The 21,643-nt window shown below is 37.2% G+C and overlaps 1 protein-coding gene across 1 annotated transcript in view; it reads left to right on the top strand.

Annotated features, from left to right (window-relative positions):
- Positions 1–21,643, top strand: part of arap2 (ArfGAP with RhoGAP domain, ankyrin repeat and PH domain 2) — a 107,375-nt gene that overhangs the window by 69,822 nt on the left and 15,910 nt on the right. Inside the window, exons 16-26 of the mRNA XM_081359734.1 lie at positions 6,038–6,182; positions 6,635–6,737; positions 7,330–7,528; positions 12,319–12,382; positions 12,987–13,150; positions 13,293–13,505; positions 15,721–15,826; positions 16,374–16,521; positions 18,629–18,697; positions 21,100–21,174; positions 21,535–21,643. The exon at positions 21,535–21,643 is cut by the window's right edge and continues 9 nt beyond it. Coding sequence (XP_081215860.1) covers positions 6,038–6,182; positions 6,635–6,737; positions 7,330–7,528; positions 12,319–12,382; positions 12,987–13,150; positions 13,293–13,505; positions 15,721–15,826; positions 16,374–16,521; positions 18,629–18,697; positions 21,100–21,174; positions 21,535–21,643 — 1,395 coding nt within the window. The remainder of the gene's footprint in view (positions 1–6,037; positions 6,183–6,634; positions 6,738–7,329; positions 7,529–12,318; positions 12,383–12,986; positions 13,151–13,292; positions 13,506–15,720; positions 15,827–16,373; positions 16,522–18,628; positions 18,698–21,099; positions 21,175–21,534) is intronic.

The raw sequence follows: 21,643 nt of genomic DNA, 5'->3' as shown, positions 1-21,643 counted from the left end.
GTTGGACATTTGTTTGTGCTAGTCCACTCAGATCCACTTGAAATGTAGCAAACTGTTCTCCACTGTTGCAGTAAGAGTGGAGCCCTGCCATAAAACTGGGCCCTGGAATGTGGTTTCTTACATGCTTTTCATGAAGTATCCATACACATGTTTTTATAAAATCAACATATGTTGTATGTCCAGAAACATTACATTATTTACATAATCAATGTTGGAAATGCTACCTATAAAAAATATATTTAATGGATATAATGACAATGGGGGAGATTTGTTTTTGCTCTGACTTAAAGTTTTTTTTTCTCTCCTAAAATGCAGCCGAAAAACATGAATTATGCTAGAAACCTTAAACAGAACTCCTGACTTATCTGTTCTTGTTGTGTTGGATGAAATTTGAATTTTAATTCAGTAAATTCCTCTTCCTTTTATTTCAGTTCCAGTTCCACATCCTATGGGATGTCGCCAATTCATTTCAAATTCACACTCATAAACTGAAAGCACATTCGTAAATTCAGAATTTTTCCCACCCCTAATGTGTGTGCGCATGTTGTGCAAGAGAGTGTTTTTGTGTGTGTCTTCACTGAGTTTCCGCTGACACCCACAGAGGAAGCGTGCTTTTAGGGGAAGAGGAGAAAACAACCACATCTGCCCCTTTATAAATCATGCAGCGGTATTCCTCCGTGTGTGCGTGTACTTGTGAAACGCCCCATCCTCTGAAGGGTATAATGCATCTAAAACAAGCTCCCACTGCCTGTCACTGCTGGTAGCTGTGTGTCTCAGAGCCGGGGCAACTTCTCAATCGAGGCTTATTCATTTCTTTCATCTGGATCAATGTCGCAGCCCTTTCATAGCAAACAATGTCCATCCGCAAATGAAAGAAGTCCCCTGTGAGGTTTCCGCCTGTGTAAATGATAAAACAAGTTTATTTTGAGGCACGTCTATTGATGACTAATCATCTGAACTGTGCTATACTGGGTCCAGACACCGAACTCGCATGAATGAGTCATTTTACTCACACATTATAAATAAATGATTTGACCTTTTAGATTTTCTTTCTGATACATCTCAACAGTTTTACACAAAGCTTTGTTTCACACCGCACTTGAAAGCAGCGCACAATTATTGTGACATATTTTTTTTCTTCCTTTTTTTTTGTCTGAATCTAGATTTAATTTGTGTATAGCTCTAGTTTGGGGTTTAGTGTCGTTCTATGTAGAGTAATTACCATCTGGTTGTGAATGTGATCCCACTTCTTATGTTACATTTCTCATCATGTTAGTAATATATCTTAATGGCCAACTCCTGATTACAATACAGTAGCACATAAATTTCTTTATTTTCAGTATAGAGCAGGTTAAACAACAGAAACACAATGTGAAAGCACAATATAAACCAGCTGTTTTAGTTGGATTGTTGTTTCCCTTATGTGTGTGGTTTGAAATTGGCCTAATTATATATAGTTGGTTAGTTTTTTTTTTGTGTGTGTCTAATTATTCTGTAATTCGACTTAGTTGATATATTGTCACGTTTTGCCTGTGTTATAATTGGACTTTGAGGGTGTGTTCACACTTGCCATTTTTGGTTCGATTAAAACAAACGCTGGTGCCAGTGTGTTTCATTTGAATAAGTGCCTGAATCACGAACACATAACTGAATGAAACTGGAAACAGAAACCGTTTCTGATTTTAAAGCACCTTGTTAACAGCTTATACTACACCTCTAGTGTTTAGTTTAGTTAAATGTACGATACTTGAAATGTCTAAGCCGTTGAACGAGCATCCTGATGAGGTCTCAGGAGAAAGCCTTGATGGTTTAGTAAGTCGATGGTGTTGAAGTTTTTCCAATTTCTTCCACATTGAACAAAGAAATGATGATGAACTTGCGATGTTGGCCTGACTCACTCATTGTCGAGGAAGTTACAGTTGTTATAACTTGAGGCCCCTCTGGCTGTACGGCTGCGTACTGGGGAAAGGTCCTGTGGTCGGACTGGATGTCACTCCGACAGCGCCCTTTAACTTCTGTGAAGGTCACACCTCCAGGGGGCCAGGTAGCCAATGGTAACTTAAACTTTCGGAGGGAAAGTTTATGACCCTTTATCTTTGAGCATGATGTTTTGCATATGTAACTATATTGGGTGTTGATGGAGAAGCTATTAAAGATTCTTGTAATATTAATATGTTGCATATGTATCAACGTTTAACAAATTATTGTTCAGATGTTAAAAAAAAGCAATTCTTAGATAACAAACATGATATATGTGAGGTTACATTAACTAGTGGTTATATCATAAAGCATGCATAAGACAGTATACAATACAAAAGACATTATACAAGACAAAAATAATTATACACACAATGTACTGGTAATATGCATGTTCATTCATAGAAGGTCTGCCTATGAATTAATGGAAATAAGTCCTTTTTTTATTGGCCTTATGTGTCTTTACTATGGCCTGTGCCTCCCACATATTTTTTCTTATCTCGCTGGCGTGCCTTTGCTGCCATGGTAACCAGGGGCCTGTTCCCATCTTTTTGGGTGGTTGTCACAGACACCTTGGAACCTTGTTTTGTGGTTGGGTGGTAAGTAGTTTGCTGGATTATTCATTAAATATAATGAATAATTGTGTGTCTGATTGGTCCAGCTGCTACAGATTACACTACTGAGCCCACCATGGATAAAGAGCCGAAGCACCACTAGGTGATGAAGCCAGAGCTGAGGAAAGCCCAGTCTGACCAGGTGTGAGAGCTGGCCATCAATTCCTTAAAGAGCATACCCCCGAGGCCAAGTTAATCCAGGAGAGGAGTCTGACCAGGTGTGAGAGCCAGTCCCTGTGTCCGTTCCTGTGGTGGTTCTAGAGTATTAGGGCATGGATTAAAGTCCAGCCCAAAGTATCAGGGCTGATGTCAGTGTGCTGACTCCAAACCCCAATATCAATAATGACGAGTATGACAGATTAGCACTATGCCTGTTTCGTCAGCCAATTCCCACGCTCCCTCCCACATCCACCTCCTGTGCCTGTCCCGTGTCGGCCAAGGAGGCCGTTTTTGAACTCTCTGCCTGTCCCTTGTTTTTGTACTCTCTGCCTGTCCCTTATCGACCAAGGAGGCCATTTTTGAGCTCTCTGCCTCGTTTAAAGAACACTGCTGGCAAATGAGCCCAGTTCTTTTATTTCCATCTTGATTTCAACCCCTTGCTGACAATATCATACAATTTATTCACTACTGTTCAAAAGTCTGGGGTGAGTTTTTTTTTGTTTTTAAAAGAAGTCTCTTTTGCTCACCAATATTACTGTTTTATTTAGTTTCGATCAAAAATAGTCAAAACAGTAATGTTGTGAAAGAGTAATTTTATTTTTGTGCTGAATAAAAGTATACATTTCTTTAAAAAAACAAACTGACTAATGATAATGGCAAGCAATTCTGATGTGCCGTGTAATGCATACAGCTTCTTTTTTGAAGCTACAGCGTCTGTATCTCTGTCTCTGTATCTCATTCTATTACGTAAAATACTAAAGGTAAAATAAATTGTAACACTTTCTATGAAGCCTGGATTTATAATGCATTATAAAGGTATTCTTAATGCCCTTATAATGCATTATTAGGGCATTAAGAATACCCTTAAAATGTATTATAAAAACAGGCTCCATAGAAAGTGTTACCAAAAAACTTTTATTTTTACCTAATAGAATGATTCTCTTAAGAGCACATCCATCTTCCAAGTCTCTCTAGCCATGTAATATTGGATGATCATAGGTAAATTCCACCATGGCAAATGGATGTATAGAAATCTAAAGAAAATGAGCTTGACACAGCTGGAATAAAGGAGATTTACACACTTTTCATGAGTTCTTCAAGCCTCCTCAAGATTCAAGCACGTTAAATGTTTGTAGAGTATCTAAATGTGCAACTTGCTTGTGAAAAGCCTATCAAATCTCCTTTTTATCATTTTGAATATTAAGAGGCTTGACCTCAGCAACGCCACCACAAGCTTGTATTGAAGTGAAATTTTATAAATGGTTTCTGTTCACATAAAGACACTGATGAAGTTGAAGCTGACAAAGACCCCTGGCCAACATGCAGTGCAATTCAAATATAATGACAAATGAAAAGGACACCTCTCTTCATGGTTCCTGGGAAGCACTGCTTCATAGATAATATACCCATAGCCTTGTAAACAAGAAAATGAAAAGACAGTGACAAGAGGGTTTTCACACACTTATTGTGGTGGCATTTGAGCTGGAGAGGTTCAAACAGATGAGGTGAAGAGGTTTGAGGGAAATAAATACCAGCAATTTATTGTATACACAAACACTCGATACTAGGAGACAGCCGCATTGGATGGTTGTTGATAGTAAATGCCAGCTGCCTGTGAACCCGTGTGCATATACTGTATGTACGCGCCAATTCATTTTGTGATATTGCCAAACGGTCACCAAATACCATCTGTCACCTGAAGTTTGTCACTGATCAACATTTTGTTTTGTACTTTCTCTTTAAAAGTTGAATATCACACTGCATGTCACATTGATAACCCCTTCTCGCCCATCATTTAGTGTCTCTTACCTGCTGATATTTCCGACACAAGAGTTTGTTCCCCTGCAAACCCTAGCTAACTGGATAAAAGAAGTGCCAGTATTGTAGATGAATCAGCTGAGGCATTGTCAGGAACAAAATATTGTGTCCCTGTAACACAAAGTTAAAGTTAAAATACTCTGCTCTGCCTAATAGCAACCCTCCAAAAACATTGCACAACCCTTTCCGCTCAGAAATAGACCATCAGCGTTTTCACAAGACAAATGACAATTGTATTACATGTATATAAATATGACTTATGCTGTGAATATTTTAGTGTTAACAAAGCTCCACAGTATTACTTAACTAACGTAATAGTTAGAAAAAGAGTGTAACATCTCAGTTAAATATTTATGATGAATGTAAGCCCTCTCAGATTCATGAGAATCTCTTGGATTTTAGTACTTAGAGGCTTTTCAGTGAACAGATATCACAGTTGATACCCCATTACAGCCTTAACATGCCTTGATGTGTCTTTGATATATTTAAACTGCAGTTTTCTGTGAAACATGGTTTTAAAAGCTTTTTGGTAGCATTCTTTTTTTGTTGAATCTTTAAACACCTCTTTAAAGGCATTCTTACACTCACAAAATGAAATCCGTGTTTCTGATATTTCTCATAATGAAATATCAGTTTTCTTTTATTTAATCCTTTTTTTAAATGCATCCTTTGGGAGGAGACTGTTACTTGTTGCTTTGGTTTTAGGAAAAATTATCTGATCAGATTTACGTGGAGTAGTGCTTTGTAACCCAACACACTCTCAATGTTGAAAAAATGCATATCGTTATGCCCATTTAATCATACTTTACATTTCACAACCTGTTTTGCACCCAGCAAGTGGCCTGTGTGAGGTAAAATGGTGTAGTGGGTAATACTTGGGGCTCATAATCAGAAAATTGTTGACTGGATGGACTGAACAAGTACATTGAAAAAAAGTTTAAATACATCATTTTCTTGATCAAAGATGAGTTTTAAGCAATGCAATTATTGACTACAGGGGGACTTTAAGAACAGTGATACATTTAGCTACTTAAGGAAGTTAGTCCAAACTTGTGTATCTTTCATACTTTATTGCCAGTGGCCAGATAGGTTTAAAGGCCTTTCTCAGAAACTTTTTTTTTTTAAGTGGCTCAGTTGTATTATACAAAGCAGATCCTAAAGTGTACTGAGTGAATAGAGAGGCTACTATGAACATGTTCTGGGTGGTTGGTAAGGTGTTGCTACGTACAGTAGTTGCTAGGGTGTTCTGGGTGGTTATTAGGCGCTTGCTTGCTGGTCCAAATCCAAGTGTCTGATTTTCTGGTCTTTAGATATTGATTGCAATCCTCCTTTAAAGCAACTGTGAAAGGTGCAGTCACTTTAGCAGAATTTCAGTGAAATTTTGCAGGCATTGTCTCTAGTGTAGCGAGGCATGAAGCACTGCAAACACAGTACATGTTTATGTTTATGTATTTGTATCTATGTTTCAGACATGGTCCGTCGTTGGTGTACGTTGGAAGGTGGATTCCTTAGTTACTATGACAACGAGAAGATCGCCACCCCCATAGGTCGGGTTGACGTCAGCAATGTGGTGAGCCTGGCCATCAGCAACATTGAGAACATCACCGAAACAGGGTACAGGTTTCTCTTTCTCTCACACCCTCGTTTGCGCTTGACCACCTTTTGTGGGTTAGAGGTTACGGAAAGCGTTTTTGATGTAACCCCACCTCAGACTTTTCATAGCACTAACAAACGTAAATAAATGAGAGAAAACCAACAGGCTGACCGACCTCTAACCCGATTAACCTGACTATCTGGGAAATCCCCATTTTTCTAAAATTGTTTTGCTCTCGCTGCTATAACAAAAATATCCCAGTCTAAAAATGTGGGCCACAAGTCAGAGCTGTTAAAGCCATTAAGAGAGTGACCTTTCCCCCTGGATTAATCTCCTGTGTTCAGCTGTTTATTGTAAGAGCAAAAGACTAACAGAGATTAATCACCATCCTTTCGGTTTCACAGCTGTGTGCATGTGTGTGTTTCAGTTATTGTGTGTGTGTGTGTTAATTGCTGTTTCACACCTCCCTCAGGCCAGTGTTCACCTTTGAGTTGTACCTGCGCTCTCAGAGAGTGCTGGTGTTCGGAGCGGAGACCTCGGACACACACCAAGATTGGACGCATGCCATCGCCAAGGTGACACTCATTCTCTAACATTCCCTAACTCAAGTCTTTGAAGATTTATCGCAACTTTACCTTGCAGGGATTTAGCAAAAGTGTGCTGTTTCTGTGATTAAAAATGAATTGCTGCGCTAGCCGTACTCTATTGTATGCGTGGACTCTTGAAGGTCATTTGATTGTGTCTTTGTCCCTGTTGTGTCGGAGTGCATTTGTGTTTTTCTTGTGCGAGTGGGTGTATGCTATTACTTCTTCAAACAGATCCATCTCACTTGCCTCTCATCCCTCACTCACACACACACACACACACACACACACACACACACACACACACATTCCCATTTAAGTGAAGTGTGGAGGTGCTAGTGTCTAGGCTGAAGTGTTTGCGTAACTCCGAGAGCTCAGCTAGGGAATGTTCAAAGAATGTTTGTGTTTGTACTTCTATCTGTATATGCCGGTTTAATGCAACTCCAGGGTTAGTTGTAGTTTCTGTTTGGCAGAAAACACTAGAAACTTATTTGTGTGATCTGCACAAGCCCCTGACTTTTAAATGTTTTCTCTCTGCCACTCACACGGTTGCTCTGTCTAATGTTTTTCTCTTTCTTTCTAGTGTTTTGTCCCTGCAAGGGCAGATACTCTGCTGAGGCAGGACAGTGAGCTTATTGGCCGACTGCACTATAAAGAGGGTCATGACCTTTATCATTGGCGAATGGGATGGTTTGCTCTGGTGGGCTCAGAACTCTACTTCTGTTCTGGAGATGAAGATGAAGAGGAGGGAGTTCTTCAACTCAAACGCCTACAGGAACTTAGTGAGGACAAATATGCACACATACCAGTAGAATGAAAGATATTAAAGAAAAAGTTCATCCATGTTTTTCCAAACCCAGATCACTTCTGTTGAACACAATAGGCATGTTTTTGAAGTTATCATGGCCTGTTACCGGCACTGTTAATCTCTAAAATGACCAAAAAACCCACCATAGCAGTATAATGAAAGGGGTCCATGAAACGTGTTCACTATATTTAAAGTCTTTTTGATCTATCTGTGAAGTTTTCCATTTAATAGTTATATATATATATATATATATATATATATATATATATATATATATATATATATATATATATATATATATATATATATATATATATACATACACTCACCTAAAGGATTATTAGGAACACCTGTTCAATTTCTCATTAATGCAATTATCTAATCAACCAATCACATGGCAGTTGCTTCAATGCATTTAGGGGTGTGGTCCTGGTCAAGACAATCTCCTGAACTCCAAACTGAATGTCAGAATGGGAAAGAAAGGTGATTTAAGCAATTTTGAGCGTGGCATGGTTGTTGGTGCCAGACGGGCCGGTCTGAGTATTTCACAATCTGCTCAGTTACTGGGATTTTCATGCACAACCATTTCTAGGGTTTACAAAGAATGGTGTGAAAAGGGAAAAACATCCAGTATGCGGCAGTCCTGTGGGCGAAAATGCCTTGTTGATGCTAGAGGTCAGAGGAGAATGGGCCCACTGATTCAAGCTGATAGAAGAGCAACTTTGACTGAAATAACCACTCGTTACAACCGAGGTATGCAGCAAAGCATTTGTGAAGCCACAACATGCACAACCTTGAGGTGGATGGGCTACAACAGCAGAAGACCCCACCAGGTACCACTCATCTCCACTACAAATAGGAAAAAGAGGCTACAATTTGCACGAGCTCACTAAAATTGGACAGTTGAAGACTGGAAAAATGTTGCCTGGTCTGATGAGTCTCGATTTCTGTTGAGACATTCAGATGGTAGAGTCAGAATTTGGCGTAAACAGAATGAGAACATGGATCCATCATGCCTTGTTACCACTGTGCAGGCTGGTGGTGGTGGTGTAATGGTGTGGGGGATGTTTTCTTGGCACACTTTAGGCCACTTAGTGCCAATTGGGCATCGTTTAAATGCCACGGCCTACCTGAGCATTGTTTCTGACCATGTCCATCCCTTTATGACCACCATGTACCCATCCTCTGATGGCTACTTCCAGCAGGATAATGCACCATGTCACAAAGCTCAAATCATTTCAAATTGGTTTCTTGAACATGACAATGAGTTCACTGTACTAAAATGGCCCCCACAGTCACCAGATCTCAACCCAATAGAGCATCTTTTGGGATGTGGTGGAACGGGAGCTTCGTGCCCTGGATGTGCATCCCACAAATCTCCATCAACTGCAAGATGCTATCCTATCAATATGGGCCAACATTTCTAAAGGATGCTTTCAGCACCTTGTTGAATCAATGCCACGTAGAATTAAGGCAGTTCTGAAGGCGAACGGGGGTCAAACACAGTATTAGTATGGTGTTCCTAATAATCCTTTAGGTGAGTGTATATATATATATATATATATATATATATATATATATATATATATATATATATATATATATTTAATTTCAACTTTATCGCAATTTCTAAAACGTTTAGTTTTAGTTAACAATAACAACCATGGTGAGGAACAGAAAAAAAAAGACATTTTATTAAAGTTAATTTAATTTCAGTTATTCACTGAAAAACTTATCTGTCCTTGCTTCTCTTGGCATTCTTCATTATACAAGTTGCAATGTCCAAATCACAAACAAATCGTTTTTTTGAGTCAGACAATCAATTGTTCCTGTTTACAAAACCAGTTTGAATGGTTTGTTCTCAAATCGGTCTGATTCGATATTCAAGGTCAGTTTTGCTGATTCATTGATCTGATTGCAACAGTTAACAGCTCACTGGAGAGGAAGATTAACAGTAGATAATGAATAACATTTCATTCTGTTAATCAAACAAAGAGTTGTATGAACCACTTTTATGAGACTCCTGTTGTAAAATTCCATATTTTTTAAAACTTGTAACTGGATCCAGCACATTCTTCTTCTTTTGTGTTCCACAGAAGAAAGAAAGGCATATAGGTTTTTGTTTTTGGGTGAACTAGTCCTCAAACTGACCTGTGTTTGTATGTGTGGTTCAATTCTAGCAATTCGTTCACACTTATTAGGTCCTCTTAATAGGCATTTTTACGATTATCTGTTTGAAAAGATTGTCCATAACTCATATTATTTCAACAAATTGGATCAGTGCTGTTTGAGGTGAAGTGTCACAGTAATAGCTTGAGACACATTGAGCATCACGATAATTTTCTTGAAATCTCATCTGAAAAATTAGCCCTAGTCTTCTGTGCCACCTCCTCTGTCTCCTGCTATTATTTCCTCATTGGCATTCCCAGTGTGCTAATGTTTGACTCTGTTCCCACGTCTCTAAAAGACTCGTCTGGTCACACGTCTCGTCTGTCTCCAAGGGAGACCGCAGTTGCCGATGGCAATCGTGTTTGGGATGGAGGTGGTTGACATGAGCTTGGCACCCATGGACCAGATTTGCAACATTTTCAATCAATTGCGCTAGAACGAGGCGGGAAAAATCAATGAATCTCTTTTTTTCCACTAATCCGTTCAAGGCCAAAAAAGGATCAAATCCAGAAAGCCAACATACTCAGGGCAGGATTAAGAGGGTGATGCCTCAACAGTTTGCGAAGCCTTGAAATGTAGCGTGGCGCGGTAACGAAGCGTCTCCAGTGGTTTAAGATCTCTATAGCGACAGAACATATGGGCCTCAAAGGGCTGCAACTCTGTGAAATTAGATTAGGACACAGACATAGACAGACTAGCATTTCACTGTTTGCCCCAGCTCACCCTCTTTTACGCACGTCTGCCACAAACAGAAGAGCAATGTCAAATGCCTCCTTTTATCAATGGAAAAGCATCTGTAGAAATGGCATCTGAAAGTCATACATTATTTTGTCTACAAAGAGGCTTTTTAAAGAGATTCACATTCAGAGCACCTCAAAATAGTTTCTTTAGGCATCCTGAATGACACTGTGACAATGTTGGGTGGTTTCAGGTTGATTTGGACACTTTTGCCTAGTAATTTCAATGTTAAAAAGTGTCCCAATCAACCTGAATTCACCCTATTTGTGAACGACTTTGCTGTCCATGGTCCTGAAATGTGACATGGAAGTGCATGCAAGTCCTCCATTAGGATCTGATACAGTATTAGGATCTGTTGTTCTTGAAGATAGCAAAAGGTGCCTCATGTACAGTGGGGTCCTAAAGTGTGAGACCATGTTACAAATCTGGGATGAAACTCATTTAACTCATTTAAATTTTGGTATTTTAAAAACAGACACATAATGGTAAATAATAATAACTATTTCAGATTTTGCACATTTCTATTTCACCACTCACCAAACCAAACTCTTATACAGACGGTCAGATTGAAGCTCAAGATGCTCTTTGAATCATCTCAGATCATGCTGGAGACCTTTTTTAAACAAACATGTTGAGTTCATGCAGCTCAAATGTTGCTGACATTAAACCAAAAGAGAGAGAAAACGAATACTAAGGCATTCTGAAAGTCATACCCATCTTTTAGTTCAACATTTGTTGTGCAGTTCTAATCAAGAGTTTTCACTTGTGGTCTGAGACTTTAGGGGCACACTGTCCTTTGGGAACTTTAAGCATAATTACTTTGAAAATTGACTTCCCTTTCATCTGTCAACATCATCTAAACCCTCATTAAATGGAAAGGAAGCTTGCTCGCTACCTTTAATCTAAAGTCATTCCTCCTTTGTAAATGATTTCTATAAATGTGTAAACAAGAAAAAGAGAGTCGAGAGATGTTATTGGAATCTCAATGATAGCCCCAACACAACAACGCTGTTAGTTTAATTCAGTTTTTTCATTCCTTAATAAAAGTAAAGGCCGTTAATGTTTAAGGGAGGTTAAAAGGATGAAGTGAGTGTTGTTTGTTTTTATCAAATTGTGATAGTGAATGTTTGCCTCTTTTCAGTAATGACTTTTAATAAAGCTTGTGTGTCCACTTTTTTTTTTATAAATCATTTTCAATAACATTATTAAACACAATTTGCCAACCTTGATAATAGCTAAAGTGCAACAATTAAAGTGCTTGTTTTTAGCACTTAAGTTATATGTTTTGGTAGATTTTGTTTAATATGGAGTTGCAAAATAATTGAGCAATTTTGTTCTCACTTGACCTGTTTTGTTTTGTTTTTTGTTTTTATTACTCTGAAATGGATTAATCTCAGAATCAATGCACACGTGATTGAGTTTATAAATTCGATTAATTAATGAAACTTTATACAAAGATTGAAAGACAGCTTTGGTCAGTGAATGTGAAATATTGGTCTGATACTTGAGGGAAAGAGAGGGACGAGAGGGAGGGTGGAAAAATGACAGATGTGAGAAAGATTAGTTAAAGAATCAGTGACTCTGAATGTGTATGTGCAACTGTGCATGTCTGATGGGTTCGGTAAGGCGGTTTTCTCATGTACGGCTGTAGAAATTAATGACCAGCAGTACTCAGCTTTCTGCTTCACTTACTCCAGCTGGAAAGTTTACAAAACACTAAAGCTCTCATCATTTGTTTCACTTCATGTTTCTCTTAATGCTTTTCATTTTAGTTTATCTAAGTGCTTTTATCTTTATGCCAAGGTTATAGTGTTATGGACAACTTCAGTAAAGGTTTTCCTGTATTTTTTTCCTCAGCTGTGTCCACTCAAATGGAGGGTGATGAGAAGATTCAGGTCTTACTCATGGTTGAGCGTGGAAGGTACAGTGAACTGGACACCTTACTCAATATCAGTCTTTTATGTTGCATTGTGAGGTTTTAGTAAACATACTACACACTATTAAGATTTATTTATTTATTTTTGAAATGAATCAATTCAGACATATTAAACTGATCTAAATAGATTGACTGTAAATCTATTTATAATGTTACACACATTTCTATTTCAAATTAATGCTGTTCTTTTGAACTTTCTATTCATGAAAGAATTTTGAAATAAAATAGGTCATGGTTTCCACAAGATATTAAGCAGCTCAACTGTTTACAACATCGATGATGAGCACCAAATAATATTAGAATGATTTCTGAAAGATCATGTGACACTGAAGAGTAATGGCTGCTGAAAATCCAGCTTTGCATCACATGAATAAAATCAATTTTCAAAATATATTTAAATAGAAAACAGCTATTTTAAATTATTACTGTTTTTAATTATATGTTTATAAATAAATACAGCCTTGATGCAGCATAAGAGACTTTTCAAAAACATTAAAAAAATCTTACTGACCCCAAACTTTTGAACGGTAGTGTACTGTGAATGTCTTTTGAATTATATTTGGAGATGTGTTTTTCTTTTTAAATACAGAACTGTGTACATACATGGCATAACCAAGCAGGACTTTGCACTGTGGCACTCTTCCATTCAGCTGGCAGCTAGGACAGACGGTATGGGTCTCGGCAACCAGCAAATGAATAAAAATGATGTTCCAATCATCGTGGATAGCTGCATTGCTTTTGTCACCCAATATGGTAAATCGTTTATATTCCTATGAAATCTAATAATTTGTATTTCATTGTCTAATTTTTGAAAAAGTATTCATACAAATTTTTATACTGTAAGGACTCTATAAAGTTATCTCGCAAAACTCTTACTTTTGACCATTCCGCTCAGGTTTGTGTTATGAGGGAATCTACCAGAAGAATGGTGACCTGGGGCGTGTGGCCCAGCTCCTGCAGGGCTTTACCAAGGATGCTCGGGTTGTTAAGCTACGGGCTCAAGACCACCGGCTAGAGGATGTCACAGACACACTCAAGAGCTTCCTGTCTCACAGTGAAGATGCTTTATTGGCTAAAGAGCTATACCCTTTTTGGATCTCTGCCCTTGGTAAGTGCTGCCAACCACTTAATCTGTTCCTGTGAATGAGCATTAATTTGTGTTTAATTATAGATAAAACTACTCTAAAATCCAGTTGGCTGTTATGGAATGTGCATTGAGTAGTTCTTTAGCATTAACTTCGCTATTCTTCGTGTACTATACTGTAAGTACTGATACCACAATGAGAGTTTCTTCTAAAATACACTGATACTAGTGAGTTTTAGAATCCGGCCTCCACAATAATTAGTTCCCTTACCTGTCCAATAAAAAAATCAGGAACTTAGGAATCACTACTTTGGATTCTCTTCATCATCAAATCTTTTCACCTTGTGTATGTCGCACCAATGTTTACACTTGTTTTTTTGTCTTTGTCAGTCGTATATATAGTGATTATCCTGTTGTATCTGCTGGTAAAGCACAATAATGAATGTGTTCCATTGTGTAATTTCTCTCTTTGCATCACTTAAAAACACTACACTATCTAAAGAGGCGGCAGCCAATGAACAAGAGGATTCTCCGTCATTTAAACAAACAAACAAAAAATGCATAGAGGTGGTTACCCGCATCATACATGATTAAAACAATTATAACTATAGAAAATTACCTTGAGTGTAGTCTTCATCTCATGTGAGTGTACAACATTCAGATGATTGATCACAAAAACAATTTATTTCTTAATGTGTAATTCTTCAATCAGCACCAAACTACTGAATGCACCTTTAAGGGAATTGTCTAATAGTTTTTCAGCATTTTTCAGGTTCTATCTTGCCATTTGTGTAAAATACAAACAAAACTTTGTGTGGATACACAGTATATTTCTAAATTTAAAGGGTTAGAGGTTAAAGGAGAACTCCGGTCAATTTTAACATTGAGCTCATTTTTTTGTAAATTTGGAGTGCTGTCAATACAGAGAACAACGACAAAAATCGGTGTTGTCTACACCGTGTTATCCTCTTTTTAAAATTTGCACCCTGTTGACTTCAGTGGGGCAAGTTTTAAACCTGCTTTCAGCCTCTTAACATCCTTGATGTGTCATTACAAGTGCACAGCCAATGTGAGTGATTCCTTCAGAGTGATCACGGGTGAATCTGACTGCAGTAGATGTAAAAGATATGAATAAAAATGATGTTATTTCAGCCAGCGCACATACCTGTATTTACATCCTGTTTTCGGTCAAAGTCCATAGTAATCCATAGTGATCATAGGTAGTCCATAGTAGTCCATAGTGATCATAGGTAACTAAACCTATGCGTGTGAACTCGACAATCAATTACTATGGACTTCGACCAAAAACAGGATGTAAATACAGGTATGTGCGCTGGCTGAAATAACATCATTTTTATTAATATCTTTCACATCTACTGCAGTCAGATTCACCCGTGATCACTCTTAAGGAATCACTCACATTTTCTGTGCACTTGTAATGACACATCAAGGATGTTAAGAGGCTGAAAGCAGGTTTAAAACTTGCCCCATTGAAGTCAACAGGGTGCAAATTTTAAAAAGAGGATAACTTGGTGTAGGCAACACCGATTTTTGTCGTTGTTCTCTGTATTGACAGCACTCCAAATTTACAAAAAAATGAGCTCAATGTTAAAATTGACCGGAGTTCTCCTTTAAAAGGGTTCTGTCATTAATCATCATGTCGTTCCACATCCATAAGACTTTCGTTCATCTTCGGAACACAAATGAAGATGTTTTTAATGAAATCCCAGAGTTTTCTGTCCCTACATAGATATCCAACGCAACTACCACTTCCAAGCCCCAGAAAGGTAGAAAATACATCATAGAAGTAATCAAGTGGTTTAACCTCAATTTTATGAAACGCGAGTGGTTGTTTGCGCAAAAAAAATTTTATTTACAAAATAATATTATCCTTTGCAGATTAATATTTTCGTAAATAAAGTGGTAAATTGTTTTTTTTTTCGCACTAATGAAACACTCGCATTGCTTCATAAAATTGAGGTTGAACCACTGGAGTCACATGGATTACTTTAATGATGTCTTTATGACTGTTCTGGGGCTTGGAAGTGGTATTTGCGTTGGATCTCTAAGGAGGGACAGAAACCTCTCGAATTTCATTCAAAATATCTTCATTTGTGTTCCGAAAATGAACAAAAGTCTTACGGATATTGAACGATACAAGGGTGAGTAAATGATGACAGAATTTACATTTTTTGGGTGAACTAACCCTTTAAAGAGTGTTTATTGTCCATGAATGCAGATGAACAGGACGAGAAGGTCAGAGTGCAGAAATATTCATCCTACATTCAGAGTTTACCCAAGGTCAACAGGTCAACCCTTGATGCCCTGCTGCAGCATTTGTACAGGTATTTTCTTCTCTTCGCAACAACAACAGTCTGCAATAGCACCTCTCAAGCCAGTAACATTTCCAGTTGGTAGTTTGTTGATGTTTGAAGTCTGGTTAAATAGCTCACAGTAAAAATGGCAACTCCAAACCCTCACTGGGAATGTCAGATTGCTCAAATATTCCTGTAATGACTGTAATTGTTTGAAGAAGGATTAATTGGCCCTTTTGGCATATTTGGAGTGTAGCCTAACATTTCCCCCATTATGTACAATAATGTTTTGTTGTCTTCAGGTCTACACAGCATTTGCACCTGCCTGCTTTGTTTTTGTTGCTTATATATGCTTTCATTTAAATCTACTCACGTCCTGTCATAGCTTTAATAAAACTACCTTAAAGTTGTGCAAACAATAACATCATGCCAACAAAAGAGGGCTCATTCAGTGAATTCAGAAGGGTGTATATGCATTTACTTGTATGGACGGTGTGTGTTTACTCATCTATGATTTATATAGGTCTTTTTTCCACCAGTATTCAAATATTTATGCACATATATTACATCTGCACAGGATTCAGAGGTGCTCGCACATCAACCAGATGAGCACGCAGAAGCTGGCATGTGTTTTCTCCTCGTGCCTGTTTCAAACGGAGGGACACACGGCTCAGGAGACCCGCGTGGTGGAGGACCTCATCAACAATTACATCCAGCTCTTCTCTGTGAGTTAAACATGTGTCCTCTCTCAGGATTCAGACCTAGCTGATATCTGTCTATTGATTCCCGAGGGCCTGCTAAATGTGAGACTGCTCCAATGTTCACTACCCTATTATTCATAGCATCATATTCACGGTATGAGAGCCAAAATACATTTTCACAGCGCAGTTCTTATGATTTCACAGGTGTGTGGTGTTAATTAATTATTTATACCGTTATAACCCTTTTGTTAGTACACGTGAGAGTTGATTTAGTTATTATGGTTCTTCTTCATTAGTAGTCTCTTACAGAAGAATCTGATCCAGATGCAAGAAATAGTATCTTGTCAGTTGTAATTATTGCTCATGAAAGTACATGACTGATGAACAACAGGCCTGTCTGTGTCGAACCCCTCATTTGAAGAGGGCAATATCATACTGGCAATCTGTGGCTGTTTACCCATTACAGAGTATATGACAAAATCCATGGTGCTGTGAACAGTGAAAAGCATTTCCATTCAACACCACGAAATGCGCAGCACTAGTATAAGTGTGTGAAGAAGGGGACGGTGTTCGTGTTGCACTTGGACGCTTGCCTCTGTAATGGGATTTACAGTGCTGCGCTGTGCTAATTCCCCTCTCAGCACGCTCATACTTTCATAGTTCCCCTGGCTTCACACATACACGCACTTGTACTTTTAGAGAGAAGGAAAGAAGGAGAGCGTGTGAAATGTGAAGTTTATTGTGACAAATAGCTATAATCTAGAGAAAAATATGGCAATTCCACTGAAGTAACATGTAGAATTACATGACATGCAGGTGAAAATTAAGTTTACTATACTTAAGGTGTTTTGTTTTTGTTACAAATGAGCCATCTTCTCTTTTTTTTTTTTTTTGTCATTCTGCAAAGTAAAATGTAAATTTTATCAATCCTTTAATAAAATATAACCTTTTTCTCCAGTCTTAATGTTCTGATCAGTTATGTATATTTCCACCTAAATACATAATGTTAAAATGCTATATTATTTTGTCTACATACACTACCGTTTAAAAAAACTTTTTTTAACGAAATGAATACGGATTTTCAGCTAGGATAAGTTAAATGTATCAAAAGTGGCAGTAAAGACTTTCTTTAAATTATCTATTTCAAATCAGCTCTGTTCTCTTGAACGTTCTATTCATAAAATAATTCTGAAAAAATGTATCATGGTTTCCACAACTATTAAGCACCACTAATTTTCTCAACATTGATAATAAGAATTGTTTCTTGAGCAGCAAATCAGCATATTAGAATGATTTCTGAAGGATCATGTGACACTGAAGACTGGGAGTAATGATGCGGAAAATTCAGCTTTGCCATTACAGGAGTATATTACATTTGAATATGTATTCACATAGAAAACGGTTGTTCTTTTGTAATCATATTTCAAAATATGACTATTTTTACTAGATTTCTGATCAAATAAATGCAGCCTTGATGCAGAATAAGAGACTTTGTTAATGCTTTACTTAAAGCCTTTTTGTTTAATGCATTATAAAGGTATTCATAATGTACGTTATAATGCATTTATATTTTAATAAATAATTAACCAAAGTTAAAATGCATTATAATATTCACAAATTCCTTAATGCATTATACGCTCTAGTGGTTTATTATAATGTATTATAACTGTGATTACATGAGACCATTCAAGCCATAATAAGGTGCATACAAGCCATAAAAATGCATTAAAAATACTTGTATAATGAATTATACATCAAGGCTTTAAGTAAAATGTTACCGAGACTTCTTTCAAAAACATGAAAACATCTTACTGACCTCAAACTTTTGAACAGTAATTAAATAAAACATTTGATAAATGGAAATTTGCTTTGAGATGACATTTAACTGTGTTAGTAGTGTTTTGAAATATAGCTTTAAGTGAGCATTAGATGATGGCAAAGGTAATCTAAATGTAAAAATATCTACTTCAACTTTTACGTTTTCTAATGTGCCATTTTAAACAAGTCATCTTATGGGATGCATTTTGAGTAGTTGAAATGCCCTGACATTGCTGTTGGGGATGTGAGCAGGTCTGTTTACTGTGCACTGAGGCTTTAATCTCTGTTTATCTGTGTGGGTCCATTAAAACAGGTCAATGAAGAGCAGGTTAGGCAAATGGAGAAAGAAAACAGCTTTATCACCAGGTGGAAGGATACCACAGTAAGTCACCCCTTTTAACCTCTCTGTTAAATAGGTGCTGGTGTGAGAGATTTTTATAGAGCATGATGTTACAGTCCATAAATGTGCGTGTTTAGCTTTTAACCTGTTTGTGTTTGCATATATGTGTGTGTGTGTGTGTGTGTGTACGTTTTCACAGGTCACATAATCACTTTGACCTGTATTGGTATTGTTTTGAGCAAATTAGAGCAAACAGCAAGCTCTTTGTTCTACCTAACCTTTCCTTCTCCTGCTTTATACCTTTCTGGCACCACAAGGAACAATTTGTTCAGATAAGCTGAAAACAAATTAATCTTCCTTTGTTTGCTGCTGTCCAAGTTTAAAAAGTTTCTGTGTATATGTTCAAGTTGGGGCAAGGACAGTGTTTGAACTGACCCATGGAAAATTCTTGAAGCATTTGGAAATTCGGTAACACTTTACAAAAAGGTTTCATTAGTTAACATTAGTTAACTACATTAGTTAATATGATCTGCACTTCTACAGCATTTATTAGTAAGGGGCTAATCTTAGTTCATGTTAATTTTAACATTTACTAATCCATTATTAAAATCAACAGTTTTAATTGTTACTGTAACATTAGCTAATGCACTAAGTAACATGAACAATGAACGACTATTTTTTTTTAAACTATATTAACAAAGTTTAACAAATACAGTAACAAATGTGTTGCTCATTGTTAGTTCATGTTAGTTAATACATTAACTAATGTTAACAAATTTTTGTTTTAAATAAATTTTGTAATGTATTTTCCACAAATTTAATAGATCTGGATCGTACATGAATGTCATGTTATTGGCCCATTTATGTATGGAAAACTCTTCAAGCATTTAAGCAAAAGCCTTTAGATCAGTGGTTCTCAACCTTTCTGACTCAGTGGCCACCCATTGTCCAACACATTATTCTAATACACATTATCCCTTCATATTGGCTAAGATATTTTCTCTAGTATTTACAGATAATATCTATTTTTTATCATTTTGTTATCTATGAAGATTCAAGGTTCTGATTCTGTATTTTCTCCAATAAAAACAATAGTTATTGAGGAGGGGAACAAAAATTAAATATAAAAATATAACTTAATAAATATGCAGAAAACTTTTTATATTTAATGAAATCATTTTAAGCCCCTCGAAAGTTTGCTTAGGCCCCAGTGGGTCCGGGCCCCCTGGTTGGGAACCACTTCTTTAAATCAAATGGTCTGTGAGAAACATGTATTCGGGTGGTTGTGTCCAAACATTTGACTGGTACTATACCTTGGGTGCAAAAATAACCATGTTTTGCTGTATGAAACTGAATATCTGAATAAGAGTGTTTCTACACTTTTCTTATAGAATGTTACAGTAGCATATGTGTCATTTACCCTACATTTAAATACATTTTGCCAAAGCAGTTTAGAAAGGAAGCTTTAATCTCTGGTTTACATGAGCTAAGATGTTTGCCAGCTTTTGTTGTGTAATGCAGCTAAATGATGTGTGGGACTCCAGCTGTGTGTCATTTAGTCAGACACACACAGACGCTGGTCTGAACTGAATGGGCTGTTGATTGCTTTTGTGTTATATCCATAAAGACTGCTGTATACTTAGAAAAGCTGTGTTCTTTCTTTCTTTCTTTCTTTCTTTCTTTCTTTCTTTCTTTCTTTCTTTCTTTCTTTCTTTCTTTCTTTCTTTCTTTCTTTCTTTCTTTCTTTCTTTCTTTCTTTCTTTCTGTACATTTATATGAATTAAAGGGATAGTTCACAGAAAAATGAAAATTTTCCCATAATTTACTCACCCTGTAGCCATCCTACTGTAGGTGTATATGACATTCTTTCAGACGAATACAATGAGTTATATTAAAAATGCCCTGGCTCTTCCAAGCCTTATAATGGCTGTGAATGGCTGTTTCTGTTTTGAAGTCCAAAAAAGTGCATCTATCCATCATATACGAATTGCACACGTCTCCGTGGGGTTAATAAAAGCTTTCTGAAGTGAAGCAATAAGTTTGTGTAAAAATGTTTTTTTGGCCAAACGAATATATGGATTGCACGCAAGTCTAAAGTGCAACTTATGAGAGTAATGCAAAGTACTGCTGATATTTACGCTACGCCATGATGCACTACGCTACTTCCGACGTCGCAAGTTAGGGCGCAAGTAGACTGCGTTTGGCTGGAAGCTTTAACGTGTTAAATATGGATATTTTTCTTACACAAACTCATCGCTTTGCTTCAGAAAGCCTTTATTAACACTTTCATGATGGATAGATGCACTTTTATGGACTTCAAAAGAGAAACAGCAATTCACTGCCATTATAAAGCTTGACTGAGTAAATCATGGGCTAATTTTCATTTTTGGGTGAACTATCCCTTTTATGTATGTATTTAAATCTTAAGTCTTCTGTGTTTGCAGTTCTCTCCTGCTGGTGACCTGATATTTGAAGTCTACTTGGAAAAAAAGGAGCCAGAGAAGTGCTGTTTAATCAAGGTTTGTTTCCCTCTCTCGCTCTCTGTGGTGTGTGTGTGTGTGTGTGTGTGTGACTGTCTGTGTGTCTGAACCTAGAGGGTATTCTGCCACAGACTAAATCAAACTGCAGTTAATCAAAGGCATGTTTGATTTAATTGTGAGAGTAATTGTGTTTTATCAGTATTCAAGATAAACCTCAGTTAATAGAGGTTGTTTCCGAGTGGTTTTTTTCCCTCTTGACACTTCTTTGATATCTTTTTTCCTATTTTCCTTTCAATTTTCCTCCGGCAAAAGTAGATAAATCCTTTTGAACAAGGAAATGAAGTCTTGAACATTAAAAAACACTGACAACAGATTGATACTGATGTCTGTCTCTATAAGGTGTCTCCCAGTATGAGGTCAGATGAGCTTGCCGTCTGCACTCTGGAGATGAAGGGGAAGGAGGTCAAAGCTCAAGATCTCTGGACCACTTTTGAGGTCATTGAGAATG

This window comes from Scardinius erythrophthalmus (assembly GCF_964197995.2).
Source record: "Scardinius erythrophthalmus genome assembly, chromosome: 2".
Taxonomy (NCBI): Eukaryota; Metazoa; Chordata; class Actinopteri; order Cypriniformes; family Leuciscidae; genus Scardinius; species Scardinius erythrophthalmus.
Note: the sequence above shows the minus strand (reverse complement) of the source record. Positions and strands in the feature narration are given on the sequence as shown.